The sequence below is a fragment of the Saccostrea cucullata genome, unplaced genomic scaffold, assembly GCF_032062105.1.
Source record: "Saccostrea cucullata isolate Sc308-1 unplaced genomic scaffold, CSIRO_AGI_Scuc_v1 ctg163, whole genome shotgun sequence".
NCBI lineage: Eukaryota > Metazoa > Mollusca > Bivalvia > Ostreida > Ostreidae > Saccostrea > Saccostrea cuccullata.
The window spans coordinates 10,271-35,339 of NW_026933609.1; the positions used below are offsets into that span (position 1 = coordinate 10,271).

The 25,069-nt window shown below is 32.3% G+C and overlaps 1 protein-coding gene across 1 annotated transcript; it reads right to left on the reverse strand.

Moving 5' to 3' along the window:
• Positions 1 to 1,326: 1,326 nt before the first annotated feature.
• Positions 1,327 to 24,194, reverse strand: LOC134238724 (uncharacterized). The gene is made up of 15 exons (XM_062720841.1): positions 24,083 to 24,194; positions 22,405 to 22,965; positions 22,171 to 22,299; positions 19,176 to 19,223; positions 18,914 to 18,940; positions 18,447 to 18,557; positions 14,071 to 14,106; positions 12,487 to 12,516; positions 12,233 to 12,352; positions 12,074 to 12,139; positions 10,506 to 10,625; positions 2,766 to 2,930; positions 2,221 to 2,244; positions 1,947 to 2,054; positions 1,327 to 1,455 (listed from the first exon to the last, which is right to left on the reverse strand). The coding sequence occupies exons 1-15, from the start codon at positions 24,192 to 24,194 to the stop codon at positions 1,424 to 1,426; spliced, it is 1,689 nt and encodes a 562-aa protein (XP_062576825.1). The 3' UTR covers positions 1,327 to 1,423.
• Positions 24,195 to 25,069: the final 875 nt, after the last annotated feature.

A 25,069-nucleotide genomic window follows, 5' to 3' on the forward strand; every position in this document is an offset into this window, starting at 1 on the left:
CCAAAATTGGTTGAGTGGTTGCAGAGAAGAAGCTGAAAATGTTCAAATGTTAAAACATCACACACCAAACACGACGCACGAAAACGGATAGCAATAGGTCACCTGAGTGACTCAGGTGACCTAAAAATCGAAGAAAATAACTCTACCGATTCTCTTAAATCAATCCAAAATGGAAACTGAAGGAAAGAAAGGACAACTAAGTCAAATAAGCTTGCAACATCCAAACAAGCAGATTGAAACACTTGGTTTAAAAACACTACCTGCAAATAAAGACAAGCAGATTGTACTTGAGATAGTTATCCATTTTCAGAATTCTGAAAGGTGGCGAAGTTTAAAGTATACTTAGAGAAGAAAAAAACTAAAATATATCTTGCAACATTGACTTCTAAAACAACAAAAACTGGGAAAATTTAAACAAGAACCAGAAATCTGGTGCATCATCCTCTTTATCTAAACCATCTTACACCAATTTCATTCATTCAGATGAATGAACTTCAACTAACGAGAAAAAGACCTTGAATCACAAATGAGTGAGTTTAAGTTATTGTGTCTGTAAGAATTTTTTATGTTCACAAAATTGCTATTATTGCATGGGCCCAATGTGATTCCGCTAGACATTAAGTTTATCTGCAACATATTCACAAATTCGTGTCGTCAGTCAAAAAAAAGCAAAACAATGCAGTAAATAAATGTCATCTACAAAATGTATAAACTGCTGTTGAAAACCTTTTTTTGTCAGTACTAATACAGTATGTTTTAATGTAATAAATATGAGCTATTTTTAGAAGAATTTCATTTATCAATATATAATTGCAAATTGAATATTTGTTTGTACATGTAGTAAAGGTACATATGATTAAAATGCAATCATCGTTGAATTAAAGAAATTATAGTCTTGGCATACTAAATTACATTATACTAATTAATGGTAGCTGACAAAAAGAGATCATTGTATCATATGAAAAGTGCGGTTACACTGACAGCTTAAAGATAAATGTACTTAAATTGAAATGCTAACAATAAAAATGTCATAATGAAAAAGTTGCATAACCAGTTGAATAAGTTGTTTACGCATGGCTCTGAAGGTTTGTAAATAATAACAGTTTAGGGAGAGCATACTTTTTTTTTCAAAATGCTTTACTTATTTCTACGTCTAAGAAATAGCTGCTACAAACGGTGAGAAGTCCAATGTTTGTTATGTACAAGTTGATCTGATTTATATGCAAACCAACTTCATCATATTGAGAAAAAATTCGCTCTGAAAAAGAGACATTTACTGAAACAAATAGTCCTTCTTATGATATCCAGCTAATATCAACAATTTCGAACTATTATGAAAACGTGTGTACTCTTTATGTTAACATTTCTATCTTCACAAATAAGTTAAGGATACAAAAAAGAAATTTTATTAAAGGCGTTCTATTTATCCAATCACAATGATGGTGGGGTTTGTCGCTGAAAAAAAAAAGAAATTAGAGATAATTATTAATTTATTAGAAATTATCATCTGTTATTAAGTGAAGAAATAATGCAAATTTGAATCATAAAAAGACTTCTATATAAGACTGAAAAAGTAATTTATCATAGTAAGCACCACACATTGAGGTTTTCCAATAGGCTGGAATGAACTGCATATGATATGAGTCTATACATTAGCTTTAATTGGATGGCTAGTTTAAATTTCATAAGTAGGTACAATTAAGCCAGCAAAAGAGAGTTATCATTTATTGAAGAAAAACTAATGAGCGTGGGAGAGTTATTCCCAGAGGTTACATACCAAAAAATTAACTTTATACCTTGTCATTTATTTTTTTTTTTTTTTGAACTTTGGAGAAAGGGTTGAGATTTGGACTTTTTGATTGCACCTTCAAATCGATGAATTTATACAAACCTTATGAATAAAATCAATATTTGGATTTTCATCAATGTCATAACAAACAACTTACATGGTTCTTCAGTAGTTGTTGTAGCGAGTGGAGCGTTAGTGGTCGGGATTGGGGGCTGGGTTACAGGGAACAAGGTAGCTGTTGTAGGGACGTTTGTTGATGGCACATCTGTGTTTGACATTAGGCAAATAAACATTTCATAAAAGTCATTTACATGTTTTAAAGACAAAGTCATCCAGGATTATAGATTACTGATTATTAGAACTGAAACACTAAATGACATAACATGAACATTTTCAATCTTAATTTAAATTGTCATTGAAATAGCACTTACTTATGACTGCAGGTGTAGTGGGAGCTAAAATAATAATTTATATTTTCTTAGTATGTACGATAAAATATAATAAATGGCTGAATATTAGGAAAAAACGGCCACCTTTGTACTTTGGCTAGGGAAGGGAAAAATCAATTTTGAAATAAAAAGAAGTATGTTTTATTGAGGTCCGTCCAACCCCCCAACCCCCCTTCCAAGTTTCCTTTGGCCATCCAAATCAATATATTTTAAGCCTACTGCAACGTTGTGGAAAGTTTGGGAGAAATAGACCCACTGGTTCACCATTAATTTAAAAAGTGTGGAAAGTTTAAGTTTCAAACATGGACAAATGCCGGATAAAATGTGTTCAGAAATAAAGCGCTTTTGGTTTTCAATTCAGTTGAGCTCAAACGGAATGCAGATTAATTAATTGTTAATTATATTGATTACGTATATTCATACATGCAGTTTGGTTTTTTTTAAAATTAATTTCGTTTCTTGAATATTTACCAGAATTTTTTTAATGTTAAGATTAAAGATGTTTAAAAAGTTTGCTGAGGGCTTACGTGTACAGAAGGCACAGAAAACCCTGCAATTTGCCTGAGCCCAAGTCTGGTTTTGGAAACAAACAACTGGTCCCCTGTCTTCACAGTCGGGATCGACATTCACACAAGGTGGTTCTGTGGTGGGAGCCGGTGTGGTGGTAGTGGTAGTTGTTGTTGTGGTGGTTTCTTAATATAAAGTATAAATAAGATAAATGCATCAAGTAATATTAAGTACAATTAATCATAACAATTAGATTCTTGTCTTATAAACATATTCAGCAGAAATGATATGCAATATAATGTTTATTTTTTAGACTGTATACAAATTTTTTGACATACTGTCTTTTGTATAATGTTGTGTTATTACGGTTTTTGTCTGTGAGTGTCCTTGGAAACTATTCATACAAAGGAGATTTAACAATTGGGGAAGTCATTGGCATGTTGCATGTAGATGTGCGAAACGGAGTTTTTAACCACATGCATGCGATGAGTGAAATACCTCACAGTGACATACTTTAAGGTAAAGATCCATACCACGTAAAATAACGTTATGTGACGTTATTCTCGTTTGTGACGTTATTACGTCAAACGCGCCCGACGCTTATTCTATCAAAATTGCCTGACGTCGATTTCACTTACCGTAAAAAAAAGGTACATTAATTTCCAAATAAATGGCATAAATATACGATGTTCAGTTATTTTCCGGGATGCATGATCGAAGAAGAGTTTAAATTTAGATGATTCGTCAAACCGAAAGTACAACAAAGATGGCATGGAAGATTCATTGTCTCGAGTACAAGATAACTAAAAGACTTCGACAATCGGGTCGTTTTTTGTCTCTGTAAGTTGAAGAAATACAGAGTAACAAATAAATGGTTCTCTTGTCGAAAGTCATTATCGTTTGCTTACATGTTTGTACATAGGCCTAGTACGTAACCATTTTCGAACCACGTACGGCTCAAGTATTCAGGTACCTAAATACTTTGCTTCAATATTCCGATTTTTAAAAGTCGTTTTTCTCTTCTCGATTGTTTGAATTAAAATATCATCCTCTGGGGATTGACTCGGGATTTTGAAAAAAAAAAATTTGGAAAACTTTTTTTACAATGTATATATCGTACATAAAACAGTTACTGCACAAATATAAATGTTCTGTTATTTGTTATTGATAAAAAAAAAAAGCAAACAGAATATTTCATTTAAGTAGAAAAGGACATTGATACATTGCCAAAAAAAAAATTCCTTAATACACACATATGCTGAAAATTTAGAAAAAATTGTTTTAAAGCTAGTGCACAATAACCTTAAAGTATATTAGGGTAGTGTATGGTGCACCTGTCATAAGACTGACAGGTGTCCTGGGTTCGATTCTCTGGAAGTTGAAAAAATGCAGAGTAACAAATAAATGGTTCTCTTGTCGAAAGTCATTATCGTTTGCTTACCGGGTATATGCTTTTACGTAGTACATAACCATTTTTGAACCTTTTGGGCCTCTTGTTATAATATGTTTGCTAAAGCCAATTTCCAAATTGATGATAAAATTACATATTTGTCATCTACGGTATATACAATATGTATAATAGATTAGAAAAACATATGTCGAACAGACCCAGGGGTCTATATCGGATGGGGAAGGGGATATTTCTGTCTTCAAGCACCCATGAATAGTATAGCGATAGATATCAGTAGCTAATAAGATAATGTGGATCCCCAGTGTACTTTTCTAGATCACAATTTTATGCATTACCGTGATTACTGTAATGATGGTTAGACTTAAACCCACAAATAGCAATATGACAGTAACAAAGAAGGAAACACATGTATAAGATGATAAATAGGAATGCCTATGAGATCATAGAGGGTGATATAAAAAGGAATAAGGAAAAGGATGAAATTTCAATCAGACAATTCACAAAATCAACTCTGTTTGTTAAGCCGAGTGCTTACAATGCTATAATTATAAAATCAGGTTGTTCGTGCATGTTTTAATCATGCATTAATCATTAAAAACAAAGATAAACAGTTTCAATTTAGATTTATGGATTTATGTCAAGATTGTTGCTTTCTATTTGAATGAAAAAATTATTAATACTGTCTCATAAAAGTTATGACAGTGTTTTGTTTTCCAAAAACAAATCAATTTTTCAACAAAATTTATTGCATAATTAACTTGACCCTTTGATCACCAAATCAATAAGGGTCTCTCTCGAGTCACTGAGAGTTGCTGTGTAAAATTTCAATGCAAAAGCTCAAAGGCTTCTTAAAAGTATTACAGACAGACAGAAAGACACACGGACAGATGCACAAACCTAAATTTAGTATCCCCACTTTCAGTGAAAGGGGAGACAATTATATCAGGGTTTTTTTTGTTGATGTTAAACTTGGTTTATCAAGATACTTGTAAGAAAAAAAGCATAACTTTCCCAGTGATTATTAAGATCTTTCTTTTCCTACATAAATAGTTTTTGATATCATATTGAGCTTTATAATTATACACCTACATATTTATCTATTTTAACATCAATATGCACTGTGCAACACAGTTCCAAAAATCCAGATAATTTATTGGACCAGCATGCAAAATTCATATCAAACCATTTTCCCCCAAATAAATGAAGAGTCCTTCCCAAACTTATGAGTTAGGAGTTTATGCTGTGTCATGTGGCATGATAAAAATTCATTCATTTTTTTCATTTGGTTAGAAAACAATTTTGAAGAAGTATAATTGAACTGCCTAAACTCTTGTACAAGTCAAATTGAACCATCTTGGATGTCCTGATTAAATCTATTTTAGGCATAGAGCAACAGAAAGAGGGGTTTTTTTTTTTAAACTACACCATGTTCATAATGCATGTACCATTTCTCAGCTAATTTTAATATACAATTATTCATACAAATTAAATATTCAGTACTTTATAATGATGTTCATCAGCTCAGACAATTACATGTTCGAGAATCTGTGTCAATACTCATGGAACAAATGCTCGCTGGATCCATATCAAAATATCACTTCAACATAGAAAATTCTATTTACTCAGGGAGCCGTTGACTTTTAAAGCATCATACCGGTGACTTTTCATACCAATTTTACAAAGATCATTTCCAAGGAGGGGTCCAAGGTCACTTTTAGTACAATTCACTGTTATCTTTTGACTGACAGTAAGATGTGGTATTCTTGATGTTATATATAATTAGCCTCTAAAATTTACACAGCTTTCATTCATTGTTTAAATATATGTGGCCATACATATATGAGAAAGAAGTAAGGGATTAAGTTGTCTCATCATTGTCAACAACTATTTGTTGTTCCGAGAATACCACGTCTTACTGAAAGTCCAAGGATGACAGAGAATTGTACTGCTTGGTTTAGTATGTACATTTAATAACTGCCATTTCCAGGGGAACACACACACTCTTTCCTAAATCCGCCATGAAAATTTCAGTCTAGAGGCATCCTATAAAAATTATACTATGGAAAACGAGAAAAAAAATTATAAGTGCTGAAAATAATTATTGTGTAAGGGTGATTTTGACAGCTTGGTCAGAGTACATCAAACAAATAATTTTTTTATTTGACTAACTTAACCCTTTTAATTATGAACTCTTTCAGATAATTCATTTTATAACCTTATTGATTTTAAAGAAACATAAACAGTAACCACATACTTATCTATAGAATAAATGTTAAATTTCTTTCTCTTTTTCAATAATTTTCTAGTCTTGATTCACATTTTCAATAATAGCACCATAATATTCATACATGTATTAAGAAGCTTGTGTCTCACATCTCACATTATATGAAAGTAAGGGTTTGTCTGAGCATGTTCACCGAGTTTAGACAGATGGGCATATAAGATTACTCAAACATGTCACCGTAGAATGTGTTCATATTTTACTAGTTAATTTTCAAAGTTTTAGTAATGATGCACTCAATGCAATTCCAGTCATCAACTAAGGAGTTTGGTGTTTAGAATTTATTAAACGAATTTGAGTTAGCCTAGGTACGGAAAACCTAGATCAGACATTACAAAGTGGAAACACTGAACATATTCATCTCTGCTTACATAGATTTTATCTATTTGTACATGGATAAAAACATGATAAACAACTTGCACCTTACTTAGACAGATCCGAGCTTTTCCTTTGATCAGAAACCAGACGTTAAAGAGATGTGGCAAACAAACCACTTATTTGTATCTATGAATAGCGAAAAATGTATTACGTAGACACAAAAAGTAGTAAAATGTGCCACTTCTCTCATTTTTTAATCAAATAAATCGCATCCAAACGACCAATGTTGAAACTGAAAGTGTTTTCTTCTTTCACTTCCGTCATAACGTCACACATGCGCATTAACGGTATATAGAATATTCCGAAGATTGAACCCGATTAATATAATGCTTGTAAATCGCGAAAACGAATAATTGGCCGTCTCTGCATTAAATATTCAACTTATAATTTAAACCATACTTATTAATTTTCTATTAACGATAGTTTTAAATATTTAAAGCGATTTTTGCACCCAAATCATAAAGGTATAGATGTTAAAAAGATTTTTCAAATAATCATTTTTCAGCAAATTTGGTATAAAAATGTGAAATTTTCTTGTTTGATGCCCGCTGCCCCACTTAATTTTTATGCCATATAAGAGAGAGACTATTGGAAAATAACGTGTTAATTTTTAAAAGAAATCTGTAGTTAGAATACCAAGCAGCAATTTATTTTTACTAACAATGAACTTCATAATTTTGAGCTAAATACAGTACCGACCAGACCCAACCTGACACCAAAGCAGTCCCAGAAAGCAGTCCCCGGGACTGCTTTGGGACCGCTCTGGGACTGCTGTGGGACTGCTCTGGGACCGCTGTGGGACTGCTCTGGGACCGCTATGGGACTGCCCTGGGACTGCTCTAAAAAGCAGACCCAGCAGTCCCAGCTGTCCCTGGGACTGCTTTCTGGGACTGCTTTGTTCACTCATGCGTGAAAGAAGTTCTGAGTGACATGATAGCTCCGCCCCTTGTGTATTCTGAATTTGCAGACTCCCAGTTGTTTACTAGCAGCAGAGATGAGTTTATTAAAAAAGCAAGGATTTCTTACAAACTTTTGATAAGAAGAGATTATTATAGTTATTAATTAATATTTTCAGAGACTGTACATGTACATTTACACAAATGTACATGTAGTAAGAATATATTTTTAAATAAAGTTATTAAGTACATGTAAGGAAGTCAGAAGTAGATTTTTATCCCTAAAAATAAATTACAGGTTTATGAGAAAAAAATATCTACATGCATGTAGGTCTATTTTATTTTTGTTTTATTGTAAAATTATGCGCACTTAAAATTTGAATTGACACTATTTAAAAATAATTATTATACAGTTAGATATAAGATTTTTAATTGAAAAGCTTCATGTTTTACGAGCACCACTCTAGAAAAGTATCCCATGCAACCCTAAAATAAAGCCTAACAATTTATTAAATGACCGTGAAATGAAATTATGCTACCATTCTTCCATAACTCAAACAATTTAAATAATCATCAGGGAATTTATTAATGAATTACCGGTAGTTTTTTTTAATTCATAAACAAGATATCAAAAGAGAACATTTATTTTATAAATAAAGAGTTGAAAATACCGGGAATTGCGATTTATTTCTTTTTTCTTTTGCTTGTGTTTACATGTACCTGGCCGATTAAAGTTTATTACATGGTATTAACACCCGCGGTTTCAATCGCCTTAGGGCAGAAAATCAGTGCATGCTATTTTGGTATACTATCAGCGTTTCACATCAATGAACATGCTGGTCAACAATGACCCTAATTTCCATCTACCGGTATAATGCAAAAATAAAATTGATTAATAAAATGTGTATGAATTTCTTTCAGGATTAATTAATTTTGAACATAATCTGATGGTTCCATTCTGGTGATTTAGAGATGTACATTCTAATATTTACAAATAAAACACTTAAAACTGAGTATTATAGAGATAGAGAAATTAACAATAAATAAATTGACATGTCAATAAAAATAATCATGACTGAAAAATAATACTTGGCAAAATTAACAACGAATTTTCTAAAATCCCGATAGTATGGAAAATGGTCATATAACGATGAGATCTATTTAAAGCTAATTCTTACTGGTGGAAAATTATTAATTCACTTTTAATTTCTGTATAAAAAACAAATAGGAAACAGTATAAATCACAGAAAATAAAGAAATTGAATTATATATTTAATACACCCAATAATTGTGATTAGATGTTCATGTTCAGTTTAATTCATACATGTACGTGTAAAACCCTTCTTCCTTCAATAAATAATCATTCAGTTTGTTTCTATGCGCGTACTGTTCATAAATGACCTTCGCATACATGTAAGGAGTCCCGGCATACTACCCAGAATCAATTTCTACTGCCTTTTATAGTTCCATTGTTTATTGCAAATCTCATTTCTGAGTTAGCTCCGCCCATTAAATTAATAAACCCCGCCCACTGGGACTGCTGGGACTGCTTTCTGGGACTGCTGGGACTGCTCTCTGGGACCGCTGGGACTGCTGGGACCGCTCTGGGACTGCTGTGGGACTGCTCTGGGACCGCTGTGGGACTGCTCTGGGACTGCATTGGGACTGCTTTAGCAGTCCCAGAAAGCAGTCCCCGGGACTGCTCTGGGACTGCTTTGTGTCAGGTTGGGTCTGGTCGGTACTGTATGTTTAATTTGCCCTAGAAAGTAATATTAGGTGGATCAGCAGATTAAAAAAAATAATTAAACCGTTAAACAACCATATTTTCTCTATAATTCATATGTTAAAAAAATTCTTTTGCTTTTACATTTAGAAACCTAGCATAAATATCTTAATTAGAGCATTTCCGTAATTTCACGAAACAATGTCTATTTTTAGTAACAATCCTTTCAAAAGGAGGCCCGGTTGACCCCAAAATTTACACTGATCTAGAAAGGACAAATACTCAGTTAAGATTCTGAAAAGTTTCAACAAAATCTGTAGTTCCGTTATTTCTATAGGATGGTATGGATCTTTACCTTAAATAACTGTAACTTTTATATTTTGATGAAATGCTCCGAAATCCATAAAATGAATATAGTAGTCTAGAAAAGATGACAGTGTCAAATTAGAATAAACTCACGCGCAAACACATGCGCTTCTTTCTGATTGACTGAAACAAAATTATCAACTTCCCTGCCTTTTTCATATTCATAAGCTTGTATGTATACTAGAATTTGATTTGAATTCCTGCATTTTGTTATATTGATATGCATTGTCATTTTCATGGTATGATTTTGCCTGATTTATGGAAAGATTGTAAAGAAAAGGGCACCAAAGAAAGTAAGGAAGTGTTCGGAGAAAAATCTGTAATTCTCTCCATTACAATGTTTTTCATATCGTCTGTTGTCATTCACTTTCTTTGTCTTTGTATATAGGTTATGCAAAACCTTCGCCAATAATGAAGCGTAACCTTCAACATAAAAGCCATAAAACTTTTTATGGTATCATAAAAGAATTGTCATAGAAATGAAAAATAACATTAATCATGTAACAGGTAGAGTGAAATGCATGAACCACCTCTACCGTTACACTGAACACAACAAAATTAAGAATAATTCTACATAATTATATAATATGTATTTATATACATATAATCTTAAATTACTAGATCTTGACAATCTTTAGAGTTAAGCGCATAACCATTAAACTATTAAAGGTAAAGCCAAGTAATGTACGTAACAAGAAACTGTACCTTCACAGAATAAACAAAATTTTGCACACTTTTTGGCTGCCCAGTCTTTGTAATTAAAGCAGATGGAGGGACCATATGACTCGCAAGAATGGACCACGTCTTCACATCTGTCGTAGTGCACTGAAAAGCAATGGTAAGAACATTGACAAGATTTCTGATTTTAAAAAGTGCATAATTTTATCTTTTAACACACGAAGAAATATTATTTTATCTTTAACACAAGAAAGTATAGTTTATCTTTAAACATATGAAAAACGTCGTTGGTTAGGTGTGACTAAACAGAGGCGGTCACCAAAGAAGGAGTGAAAACAGCATTGCACGAGAAAAGTATACAAAACGTCATATTATTGAAACACGAAAATGAACATACTTGAAAATAGCCTAAGCACTCACACAAAAACATCACACAACCCCTGCATTTTTTTGTGTGGCATTAAACTACTTAATGGTCATTGAGAAATTTTATATGTTCTTTATCTCCATTTCTTTCATCGTTTCAAATAAAGATTTTAAATGTAGATTATCTTCTTAAATCAATATAGTCTGGATATAGTATGGACCGACAACTCTTCCCACTTACATTACAAGGAAAATGTCTTTAAAAAGAAAGTTAAAACTTTTGATCTTTACAAATACCCCTGGGCAAACAAGATCCAAGCACAAAATTTGTGCTTAACATGAGTTTCAATTGTTTTTCCTTTTCAAAGCTCTGCTTAAAATCATTTAAAAACACCTTGTCACTTCTTCAAAATTTTAACATGATACGTATATTAAATGATGCATACGAATTTGTCAACACTAATGATTCATAGCACTGAAAAAGCGCAAGTTTTTGCACAACTGTAACAAAGTAAGCCAAAGATAGCACAAACTTTTTTTCAAAAATAAGCGTAATGCTGATAGAATTTTTTCTATTTGTTTTTATATTTCAAGTATTTGAAACAGTGTGTATGTGAGGGCAAACTAAATATCAAAATATAAAAAAAAAATAGTGTTTTAAGATCATTATTCTGACATAAATCTTAGAAGTCATGAATTTGTAAATAAATAATTATACATGTATTATCATCCCAATTTATTTGTATGACGTCCTAAAGTGAACTTTCATGAGACCCGCTTAGACCACTCAAGTAATATTGAATGATCAATGTAAAGGGTTAACTTTATACGTTCGTTAAATTGCAGAACATGGGCAAATAACCTTTAATATTAACCTAAATTATTATAAATCACTATATTATTCAACCTTTGAAAGATATTAGTGTATTGTTTGGATAATAAAGGAAAACATCGTCTTTAGATATTTTTAAAATTATGAACCTAACCATCTTTTCCAAAACGGATACATGTACATATAAGTTCTTTTCAATGTACATGTACTTCAATGAAGGAGGATGTTTTTTTTTATTATTTGCTTATTTATCCTGAAGAAAAATTACATCAATGAAAATTTCATTTTCAATTCAGTTTTTAATGCAACATTTCTATAGACAAAATCGTTGTTTGGTTTGTATACTAGACAGAAAACAACAAAGTTTAAGCACAATAACTTTAGGCATGTGACTCACATGTTGTTGAGGGAGCACTGGTTGATGTTGTAGTAACTGATAGTGGAGGGGGAGTGCTGAACGTATCTGCAAAACAACACATTCAACACGTGAAAGATCAACTCAATACATGTATAAAATGATGGGCAATGAAAATATGAAATGAAACGTTTTGCCTACCGTGACAAATACCACAGGTTTTTCTACAATTGAAGGTGGACCAATCCAGGTATCTATTGCAGGTATTACTGTCACGGGCAATGTAATCTTTACAGGTAGGCATTTTGTCCTCGCATGGTCCTATGAAACGATTTACAAGAGTTTTACGTTACTGAATGATGAGGAAAGTTCTGAAGCCAAAGGTTATTTATGAATATTTTGAAAGTAATTATCAAAATACGCATATCAGCTTATGAGAAAATGATAAAGTTTACCTGCAACAAGAGGCGGGGGAGTCGGCATAGCTGTAATATATTTTGAAATATTTATTTGGCAGATGAAAACTACTTTCTATAAAAATGATAAAATCCAACGAAATAATAGGTTAATAGAATTAAACAATATCATAGTGCTTGTTCAAACTATAATTATTATTTGAACTTTTTAAATATGTATGTCATGAAATGAACATTATATTTCTCTATATTTCATTACAGGTACGTTATATTTCTATGTATGTCATTTCAGTTACGTTGCAATATTTATATTTCTATGTATTTCATTACAGGTACGGTATATTTCTATGTATTTCATTTCAGGTACCTTATAATATTTATATTTCTAATATGTACTTCATTACAGGTACGTTATTTTTCTATGTACACGCGTGCCATTTCAGGTACGTTATATCTGTATGTATTTCATTACAGATACGTTATATTTCTTTGTATTTCATTAAACGTACCTTATATTTCTCACAGGTGCTTGAGGACAGGAACCCCCCCCCATATAGACCCCGGGCCTGTTCGACTTTTTTTCACATAAATTATATATGGATGACACATTTGTGATATAATCTATCCTATCAATTCAGAAAATTTGCTTAAGCTTACATTTTATGAAAATATTATCTACCCTCTTTATATATAAATTAACAAGGTTGCCAACTTCGTCTGCAAACCGAGAGGCACTGCCGAGAATTTTGGTTGAATCGTTTCATATATCTAAACAAAGCCCTAAAATCAACAACTCATATTGTAGATTGAATATTCTTTTCATTAACCACCAACTCTCATGAAGGTTAAGGAACTTTAACAGTCGTTATGACCAAGATTTCGAAAGGGTGTCAGGCTACAGTCAGCGTTTTTGCTTAGTGAACGGAAGTGACGAGGAGAAGACTTTTTACCAAAATACGCAGTTCTGCAGAAAGTCTGAGACACTGTTTTGGAGTAAACTTTTGAAGAAATTTGGTTGATATACACTTTAAAAAATGTCTTTCAAATGTATAGGGAGAATAGTTCTAAACCGCTGATGCAAATGAAATGTCTCTAATTATTTTTCAAATACCTGATTTGCATGTGAGAGTTATGCCCTTTTAGAAATGCAATTTATAAAAATATCTTCTTTTCCTTAAATATTTGTGTAAATCCACAAAACGTTTGAAAATAAAATTTGAAGAAGAATTCGTACAAAAAACAAGAATATATCTATTGTTGATATTTTACACGCATATTTGGGTATATGGGGAACATCGGGAATTAGTCCTCTCCTCATTACTTCCGTTCATTAGCTTTTTACGGAGTTGGCAACCTTGTTGATTTTTATATAGAGAATGTAGGGTAGATTTAATAGAACGTTTGTTTTAGGTAATTTTTCGATTTGCTGGTATAGATCGTATCACAAATATGGCTATGAAAAAATTTTTATGAGAAAAAAATCGAAAAAGCCCAGGGGTCTATATCGAAGGGGGGGGGGGGTCCTGTCCTCAAGCACCTGTGATATTTCTATGTATTTCATTACAGGTACGTTATATTTCTATGTATTTCATTAAAGGTACGATATATTTCTAAAGCACTAACCTGTTGTAGTCACAATTGGTGGTGGAGTAGGAGGTGCTGAAATATTTAATAACATGGAGACAATACTAAATTTGTTACAGATCTTATTTTCAATTTGAAGAAAAGTCAGAGCAGTTTGGTTCGACATATATTTTCAATATGCAAGATATCTAACAAAGAAGTAAATAATGAAAGACTTCCTTTTAATTCCAGTGTAATGATTTGAACACGTATTAATCTGCATAACTGTCAAAATTATAATTTTTAATTACCGAGAAGCTATCTTTCCCAGCACTGTGTGGCGAAAAAAATGAACCAATGTAATGCAGGCATCCAAAATTTATTTTTAAAAATATGTCAATGTTATCCATTTTTTGTTTTAAAATAAATTTACAGACTGCGTGTACACATATTACAGTCATTACTTAGTGTAATTACTCAGCGTAGATGTTTTTTATACCGTGATACTATTACATTATACATTTTCATTGTTTTTAAGAAAATATTTATTCTGTCTCTTTTTTCCTTGTGCAATATTAATGCCATTAATAAAATCAAAAATTCAAGTACTGTCAACGGACTCCGTTTCTGTTCATCAATCAATGATGTCATTAATTTGATCGATCAAAATATTTAGAATACCATTTTTATATATATTATATTTTTATATAATTATCTTTTTCTTCTTTATTTTTCATCCAAATATTTTCTTCATTAACATCAGTAAACTACCGACAATGTTCTTCAATAACAGTCATGGAATGTCATGGCCATTGACACAACTTTACTGAATAAGGGTAGATAGTCTCTTGTTTCTTCGGAAAGTATTTTTTATTCATATACATGTAAAAATGTATATTCTTTTTTCAAACAAGAGATGTCAGACTGGTAAAACATTGATGCCCCCTCCCCCAAATTATTGGAATTTTTTAAAGTCCAAGGAGCATAACTCAATAAAAACTGGCTCCATCGTAACCCAAACAGAACTTGGCCTTAGGCGATATATTTTCATGAAAAATCTGTTTAACAGATTTCATTTCAATAAGTGCAGCCTCTGCAAAGAAAATGAACGGAAAATGCAAGTAATTGGAATGTTTTAAAGTCCAAGGACCTAACTCTGTCAAAAATGGCTCGATCGTAAGCAAAAAAAGAACTTTTTTTTGTTTGTATAATTCTTTTCTTTAATTCTTTATTTATTTTACACAATCTGTTTTATCATTCATAATACAAAATTTAATATTTTTACAGATTGGTTTTTTGATAGAGAGAAAAAAGAGAGCGAGAGAGAGAGAGTTGGCATGATAATTCCTTTACATAAATACATTGTATGACTATTTCATTTTATAACATTTTATGAAATCAATTGATTCCACCGATTCCAGTTGGTGTCAAAAACCTCTCTGTCACCATTTTTATATGCTAAATATTTTTTAGTTTCATAAAAAGGTTTAATATGTGAAGTCGCAAGTCTGACATCTAATTTTTTTCTGAACATCTCATTGTATATAATTATATAATATTTTATCCATAGGGCCAGCAAGTTTTGAACATCTTTCTTTTTTACTGGAAATCCCAAAATAAAATTTTGCTTTGTAAATGAAAGTTGCAACCCTATCCTTTGCTCGCAATATTTTTCAGAACTGTTGAGGAAGGTCTGTACATTGTCACACTCCCATAAAACATGTATTATTGTCTCTACTTCCATATTGCAGAGAGATCATAAGTTATCATCGCTTTTCCAAATTTTACATAGATATGAATTTGTATCTAGTACTTTATTTAAAATTCTGAATTGAAACCATTGAAGTTTACTATTTTTTGTAATTTTAAATGGAAGGTTAGAAATCATCTTCCATTCACTTTCCTCTAAATTAAAAATATCAGTACATCTTGTTTTCCCAGTGGGTTCAATATCATTTACATTAATTATTTCATTAAACTGATTTGCTTTCTTACACTTTGAAAGAATGTGAGTGCTGGACAAAATTAACGGGTTAGGTTATTATGGAGTTATATCATTAGTGTCTGTTGCTTTCATCCATGCCTTGATAGCATGTATTATACCTGCAAATTCTAAGAAATTAAGCCTTACATTTGGATATATGTTACAAAATTCCTCATAACTATAACAGGAACCATTTTTATCTATAAGATCATTAATAAATCTATTATTCAGGTCAAACATATTTTTGTTATGAATGACTTCCCCACCAATGACAATTTTAGGATTATAAAAAGTGGTATGTCTCCTGCAACCTTACATACACTATAGTGTTTATTATTTAATTCAATCCAAGCCTCAAAGACATCATTCCAAAACTTGTTTTTAAGGTTATTCATGATATTTTTAATATATTCAATGCTGCATGTTAATATTTTTATCAAATCTATATTAGGTAAAAATTTTGTAAACCTTTATCTGACAGAATAAGCTGTCTCATCCAAAATAATTTAAGTGATGCAGTGAAAGCTCTAAGATTCATCATTTTTAGTCCGCCTTCTTCATATTATTTACTAAGACATCTTTCTTCACTCTGTGTTGTGGACCATTCCATACAATTGAGAATAATTTTTCCAGTTCCTTCTAAAGGTTTTCTGGTGGATTGGGAATAGCCATTAGTATATGATTTAGCAGCGGTAAAACAAGAGTTTTAAGAACAGTTATCTTTCCAATAACTCCACTGAATAATTATAGCCTTTCTTTGTCTTAATTTTGGTTCATAATTGAGTCTTTCAATTTCATTCAAATCAACATCACAATGAATTCCAAGTAAAGTAAATCTTGTACATCCCCACTTAAGATTATACTCATGACTTAGTATTTCTTGACTAAATCTTTTGGAACTGCATGGGATTTTGAACAATTTATATAAAAACAAGACATTTCGGATATTTCTTTAATGTTTTTATCACTTCTGTCAATGATTCTTTGCTACCATCTAAAAGGATTTAAGTGTCATCTGCTAATTGGGATATTTTCTTTTCCATGTTTTTTTTTACAGTGATTCCCTTGACTTTGTTTTATTTTTTCTTATCATTATTGCTAAAATTTCTGCTCACAAGACAAAGATAGAGGGTGATAGAGGATCGCCTTGTCTACACCCTCTCTGTATATAAAATCTTTGTGAGAAATTACCACTTTGATTAATTGTGGAATTTATATTAGTATAAAACAATTTCACCCATTTTGGTATTGAGGGACCAAAATTAAAAAAAACTGCAAGGAATTCTGAATAAAAATCCAAGAAATGTGTCAAAAGCTTTCTCGAAGTCAATCAAAAGCAAAAAGCCTGGTATATTTTCTTCTTCTGTGTACTGCATTATGTCATAAATCAAACATGTATTTTCTCCTATGTACCTATTGGAAATAAATCCGGTTTGATCGCTATTTATTAATTTGTCAAGTTTATTTTTTATTCTGTAAGCAATAATACCTGATGCAATTTTGTATACAGTATTTAGGAGTGTTATTGGCCGCCAGTTTTTGAGAACATGCCCTGGATATTCTTATGATAAATTTGTACACCAATTACCAAATTACAATTCAATATGTACAACCTCTGCAAAGAAAATGAACGGTAACTGCAAATAATTGGAAGTTTTCTGGGTCCAACGGGCATAACTCTGTCCAATTTGGCTCGATCGTTCCCAAAACAAAACTTGCCATGGCTATTCTAATGATAAATCTGTATACCAATTTTCATTTCAGTATGTACAATTTCTGCAAAGAAAATGAACGGAAACTGATGGGTGACCGACCTACTTACCGATAGACAGCTGTAAAACAATATACCTTCCCTTCTTCGAAAGGGGGGGGGGTATAATAATAGTTATTATATGATTGAATAATTTCCTTCTCTCTGATTGGCTGAGATCCAACTATGTTACAAAAATACTACGTTGTATTGACCTGCACGTGACGTTCCAGGTCAATACAAGGAATTATTGCAGGTCAATATAAGGAATTATTGACCTGTTCAATTTTTTTTATTACAATGTGTTCTTGTTGAAATTTCTTGTTAAAACTTTCAATTAAAGCAAAGAAACAGTCTTGTAGGAGTTTTCTATCATTTAATCATATAATAAAACAGTTATTGCTGTTTTTTGCGGTCAAAACGATGATTTAGCCACCTTCATGTACAATATTCACTTCGCCCTTCGGGCTCAGTGAATATTGTACTCCTCAGGTGTCTAAATCATCGTATTGACCTAGAAAAACAGCAATACATGTAATTGTACAATATCTGCTTTCTCACCCAACAAAATAATATAGATATTACTTTTTGAGCCAACAATGTATTTTCTATATGACCCTTGTCTTACATATGAGCCTAATAGTATACATTTTATGTTCAAAGAGCGGTAACCAAATATCATGATGATAAAAAATTTCCTACCTTTACAAAAGGCACAATAACGTGGGCAGTTTGTATCAGCCCATTGTCTGTAGGTTGAACAGGCGGACAAACCATAGTCATGGCAATTCGAAATTTGATCCATACAGATTCCTTTTATTTAAAAAAAAAGGTATTATCAAGTGCTATTATTGTACAACATGTATTACAATGGACTCGCGGTGCGTACGAACTATAGTCCTGTGTGGCACAATTGAAATGCTTTTTGTTTTGTTTGCGAATAGGCTAATATTCATGACGAAAAAATTAGTAACTAATATTTTGTATAATTCTTTAAGAAACTGGTGTGAAAAATTTATAAATTTAACTAGTACTGAGCGTTTATATATTGCCTCCTTTGGAATTTCAAAAAAATATGGTCTGCATTCCTTACTCATGCTATAACATAAAAATGAATACTTAAAACAACATATAATACACAGAAATGACTATGATCGCAATAAACATACCTTGAGTAATAACGGCAGGTGTGTTAACTGTAAAGGATAAATGTACTAATTACTCATTCAAAAAGGACATGTACAATCAATCAGTCATTTTAGAATTAACACAAGAATTTGAATATCATATTAAGGTAAATATTTCACACTGATAACGTGTTTGTTATTTCATAAAGAAAAAAGTGGATGCGCAAAGTAACAACTTGTTAAACTGATGTTACGCAATGGTAGCTTGATAAGAAATAGAAACATGTCGATAAATAAAAATTACCTTGTGTTGTTGTGGTTACAGGAGCCATTGGCGTTGGCGTTCCTTGAGCTGACAAAAAAAGTACGTGAAGACCATCTCTCAACAATAGATGTTTGTAAAACACTTATGCCCCCCTCCTCCAAACTGGAATATTTTCAAGTACAAGGAGCATACCTATGTCAAAATGGCGCAATCGTACCCAAAACAGAACTTGACCTAGAGATTCATCTAATAAATCTGTATAGCAAAATGAATTTTAATTCAGTATGTGCAACCTCTGCGAAGAAAATGAACGGAAACTGCAAATAATTGGAATTTTTCAAAGTCCAAGGGGCATAAATCTGTCCAACATGACGCGATCGTATCTAAATAGAACTTGACCTAGATAATCATCTGATAAATAAGTATACCAAATTTCATTTCAATATGTGCCACGGTTGTGAAGAAAATGAACGGAAACTAAGTGGACCGACAGACAGCAGCAAAACAATATGCCCCCCCCCTTCTTCGAAGGGGGCATAAAAAATTATGGTTGTCCTCTCCCGACCGACTGGCTAAAATGACTCGACTCAAAGCTTTTGTAAAACCCAGGGAAACAGCTAAAGTTTATGCAAGCCAGCATCTATATTGAAATCACTGCTACGGGTACCTACCTACATGTACCGTCTACCGACCAGAATTTCCTTAGTCGGGAGAGGGCTGATAAACATTATTTTAAAGTTGACCTAATTAAAATTTCAACACTCAGATATTAAAATCAATTCTTCCCTTGAAGAATTAATATCTTTTTCGACATTTTTTTGTCATATCCTGAATGATATTTTATGTTAGATTCGAGATGTCAATCTGTTTTAAAATTTGTTTGTTTTAAAATTTGTTTTTTTATTTATGATTATAATGAGACGATTAACTTTTTTTCGAAGTAAATGGAATAAAGTTGCTATAAAGTAATAAATATCGTTCAAAGTTAAGTTCATAAAAAAGAGGTGCATTTAAGGAGGAATGCAACATCTAAGTTTTAAATCATAGATTTTAAGACATCTCTAAGTTTCAGCACTGAAAAGCCGATATTATCTCGTAATTAGAGTTTAAAAATGTCTATAAATGAACGCATCATAATATGAATATCTAATAAAATAAGTATAGACCATGCACGACATTTAAGTTGTTTTACTAGTAAAACTATTAATTGTTTATGAAAATAAAACAATTATTTGTGAATATTTTTTCAAACGTGAAGGGGAAAATATATGCTAATCTACCCCATGTGTCTTTCTGTGCGTCTGTAATTCCGTAACTTTTCGTCGTAGTTTTTTCAACAAAACTTGCAGTTTTAGCACACCGTTTTAGCAAATCATATGGTGGGATTCATTTAATTAACGAATGTTTTTAAGTTTTGTGTGAGTTATTGGTGTGTGAATCACACAGACTTGCACGTATGCATATTTTTCATAGCGTGCTTCATGAAAAATATGCATGCATACGTGCAAGTCTGTGTGATTCACACACCAATAACTCACACAAAACTTAAAAACATTCCTTGTACTTACATTTTATATGTTCGGAAGCGACTAAAATATACTCAATATTTGAATTTCTCGCTGCCCTATATCGTTGCATTTTTACTTACGTCGCTGTAGCCTCATTGTGACGTCACGTTAACGCACGTTTCTCCGTGTATATTTCTACGCGTGACTGTATACACGAAAATGATTTTCAAATCAATTTCACAGTTGGCTTAGTAGAAAAACACAGCGAATGTAAATATTTTAGTATGAATGCTTTGTCAACTTCTTGTTAATCCGTGAATCTATCTTCACCGATATATAACATGAGAGCATATATTCATATCAGGGTATTACTAGTAAGCATTGACTCATAGACCTCGGGCTGATATGGGGGTCACTCGGGCTGATATGACATATGGTTTGGATTTTATTATGTACGAGGGTTGTCCCAAAATTCCGTAGACAAGCGTTGTTTTGTAGGAACCCTATGTCATACATTAATGAAACTTCGTATATATATTAAGCCAACACTATCTAATAATTTCATGGACAAATATGGAGTATATACACAAATTATTCCATTTTAAAAGACACATTTCATTGTCTGGTGTAGGAAGGCGGCGCAATACCCAAAAGTTGCAGTTAAATTTTGGTATGTTATGTTTAAAATCCTACGGAAAAGTAATTACTACCCCGTATCTTTTTAATGGAAATGAAAATTCTTAATATTGGGTAATTAACTATATTTCCTCAAATTTTGGTGTTTATGCTTTGATGAATATGAATTTTATAACGTTTTATATACATGGGGTTGAAATCCGAATTTGTGAAAAATGGCGGCTGCATTGGACCAGGCGGCGCACTGGACTATTATCAAGTATTTTGATTCTGAATTCACTCTTACAGAAATTTACCAGTCATAAATGTTTGGTAGATTAGGAAACTTCTTCTCATCCTTAGTATTTAAAATGACTAAAACGGTTATATGTGAATAACAGTAACTTAAATAAAAGACAGGGGTAAGAAATGGGCAAGAGTTCCATTGTGCAACTCCATTAGAGAAAACAGACGAAAAGACCGTAGAAATATAACGTTTTCAAATTATTATTATTTCATACCTGTACATGCATATACTTTGTTTACGTAATTTAATAATTGATCATACCATAGTAATTAAGATATGTTACATTTAAAACTATAACCGTTTCGTCTAATCTAAGAATTTGATTCTGGTAATTGAAATATTTTCTCCAAAAATTTGAACCGTTGACATTTGTATTTTTTGACGTTGCAGATTGCTCCGGGTGTAAGAGAACGATATCACTTTAAATGTTATTACTCGAAAAGTTTTCAAGTAACCATGAAAAAACCTCGTAATTTATCTGCCAAGAACACGCTTTTTCCACTCTGAAAATTTTATAAAGATACATTAATTTCTTTAAAAGATATGAGCTCAGTCTACGAAATTCTGGGACAACCGTCGTAATATTCTCTTTATATCGTGTTACCTTGACAGTATCCACAGTACAGCGGGCATTTATCTCGTCCCCACTGGGCGTACGTAATGCACACAGAATGACCATAGCTGTTACAGTTCGTGATGTGGTTAGAGCAATACAAACTACTATAGGATAATGCTATATAAATGTGAAAAATATATATTTCAAGACAATTACAATACGAATATTTCGATAATGTCGATATGTAATTCAGCTATGTACAAGCACGAATGCTAAAATTACCTTCGCAAGTTTTATTTCTTAGCTCATTCTGCAGTTGGTGGAGGGCATCGAATGTGGAAACATGAAACACGTGTTGTGGATCTGAGGCTATATGTAAAAGTTCTTGTTTGGATATTGAATTTCCGACTCCTATTGCAAATGTTTTAACACCGGCTTTATGGACTAAGTTTGCCGCCTGACTTGTTGCTGAAGGTGAAATGGACTGTCCGTCAGTCACTACAAACATGATGTCAGTCACAGGTGCCCGATCACCAGCAATTGGGGTGAAGCTGTGTTGAATTGCATAGGTGATTGCGTCAGCAGTGTGTGTGGAACCGGACATATATGGAATTCTATCGATGGCATTAAGAAGGTCCGTCTTAGTATGGTATCTTTTTAAGTTGAAGTTTTCACGTACTCTAGATGCAAAAGACACTACACTGATTTGTACATTGGAAGGGCCTATGTCAAACTCTTTTACAAAGTTTTTGACAAAGTTCAGTTGTTCCCTAAAATGACGCACTCCTTCGCTTCCGGAGGAATCCAACAGAAAGACAATATCAGCTGGTTTCAAGTTGCAATCTAAAAGGTAGATATATAAAATGAAAGTAATGAAAGCAGTATAAGCTTTGGCTGCTCGTGCACTACGACTATTTTAACTGAGGTCAGATAATATATTTCATGCTATTGTTGTGAATTTATCTGATCAAAACAAAGGAGTTACTTTAGCTTATACTTGATTACTCTTGGATACCTGATGCAACTTCTTTTGTTTTCAGAGTGATAGTGATTCTCAGATCTTATAATTTAGGAGATTTATAAGAGTGATAAATGTTGTTATCTTAAGCTCTTCATTCTTTGACACTGCACGTACTGGGAGAAAAACAACTTCAACGTTAAATACAGGGAGCTTTCAAGGACCCCACTTGAATACGACCAAAAACTTAATTGTAGTTCGACGATTCAGAAAAGCAATTCGAGTTTGAAGTTGACAATCTTAATGTATGATAATTATTTCCAGAATATATCTATAGAGCCAATAATATTATCTTATGTAGCCTAATGATTCACGTCTTCTCTATGAAAGCTACGTCATTATTGTACTTAAGGAATGACTCTAATTCTTGGCCAGATTATCGAGTATAATATGGTTTGGGTCAGTTTACGCTTTATAATCCGCGAAGCGGATTATAAAAAAGCGTAAATCAAACCATATTATACTCGATAATCTGGCCAAGAATTAGAGTCATTCCTTATAATTTAATTTTAAAATAATTAAACAACTGGGGATGTAAAATTGTGTTGTTTTTATTAGTTCAAATTTACCGCGCAATAATACAACCGTAGTAACGGAAGTGATGGGAAGCAAGGGGAGGTAAAAACTGATACATAGATCTAGCAGCCATGATGCTTGTTTACATGAGGTAAGATCGAGCAACTGTTTGAAGTTAAAGGTACATTCATTAAATCTGGAATTTTTCATGAATCCGAAGGACTGGAAATGAGGGGATTGATGGATACAGATGATTCAGCTGGTTGTCAAGGGGGTGTGTCCCCATACCAAACCAGATTATACAAAATGTTATGCGTTCCTTTTTGGAAATCAACCAATGAGAGACAAGAATACAAACAGAATTAAATTATTTTGAAATACGACGAAAACTAAAGGTTCTTTAAATTGCTTTTGTAGTCAACTTACGGAGGAGAGGATTGACTGTACCCACTGGGTTGGTAAGAATGCTGTTAATTGAATCCGTTAAGAATCCATTTGCCTGAAAACAAAGGAAACCGAGAATCAAGAAATAAATCATTTTTATGCCTTCTACCTCGTCCCCATTCACTGGTTTCGTAACACCAGATAAGACCTGATAGATCTGAATTGCTAAATTATTCAATCCCAAAGAAAGGTCAATCCTACGATATAGAATGTAATAAGTGTGTCATTATTGTTTTTATCTTAAAATTATTACAGCTATATTAACGTAAAAAATTCCAAAAGTGAATGGCATTTTGACAAAAAATCGTAACGTGTTATTTACGCTTATCATCAGATGCGGATCGTTGATGTTTTGCATTTTAAAAGCATAATGAACATTGGATTGTTTTATTTTTTGCATGTATGAATTGATGCCCAACAACGACGAACGCTGATTCCGGATTATATAATATCGATAAAAATAACCATCTGCGTCCGTGTCCTAGTTTGATCCAGATTTAGATAATTTTTTATATTTACTTCCTCATAGAAACTCAGAGATACTTTGTTTGCTTTTTAACCAACCAAGTACTAAGAACTGAACCAATAGGCAAAACAGCTATGAATTTACTTATACAATTACCTGAGTAGAAAATAAGTACATGCTTGATAACTGTAAAATGTTCGTTGATATGTAAAGGCGACTTTATTGCACGTAGGAATGCAATGAAATATATGTAGATAATGAATCTCAAAAGTAAAAAAACAAAACAAAAAAAAAACAAAAAACAAAACAATACAAAATAGGAGTAGAGCCAAAACATTAGATTATAAACATGAAATGTATCGCAAATGATGCTGACAAAAATTCAGCCTTTTTGTGTTAATTTTTATCATTCCCTCGTTTAATTTTACTTTGATTAAAATAGCAGATCACATAAGAAACTAATAAATTTATCACTTCCATTACGCACACAAGGGCAAACTCAC

What these genes read in the sequence shown, in the direction of transcription:
- LOC134238724 (XM_062720841.1), bottom strand. Translation starts at nt 24,194, where the DNA reads ATGATTTATTTCTTGATTCTCGGTTTCCTTTGTTTTCAGGCAAATGGA. An exon ending in TGTAACCACAACAACACAAG is followed by an intron (nt 18,941 to 19,175) that starts GTAATTTTTATT and finishes TATCCTTTACAG; the next exon opens with TTAACACACCTGCCGTTATT. An exon ending in CAGTGCTCCCTCAACAACAT is followed by an intron (nt 10,626 to 12,073) that starts GTGAGTCACATG and finishes ATTGCTTTTCAG; the next exon opens with TGCACTACGACAGATGTGAA.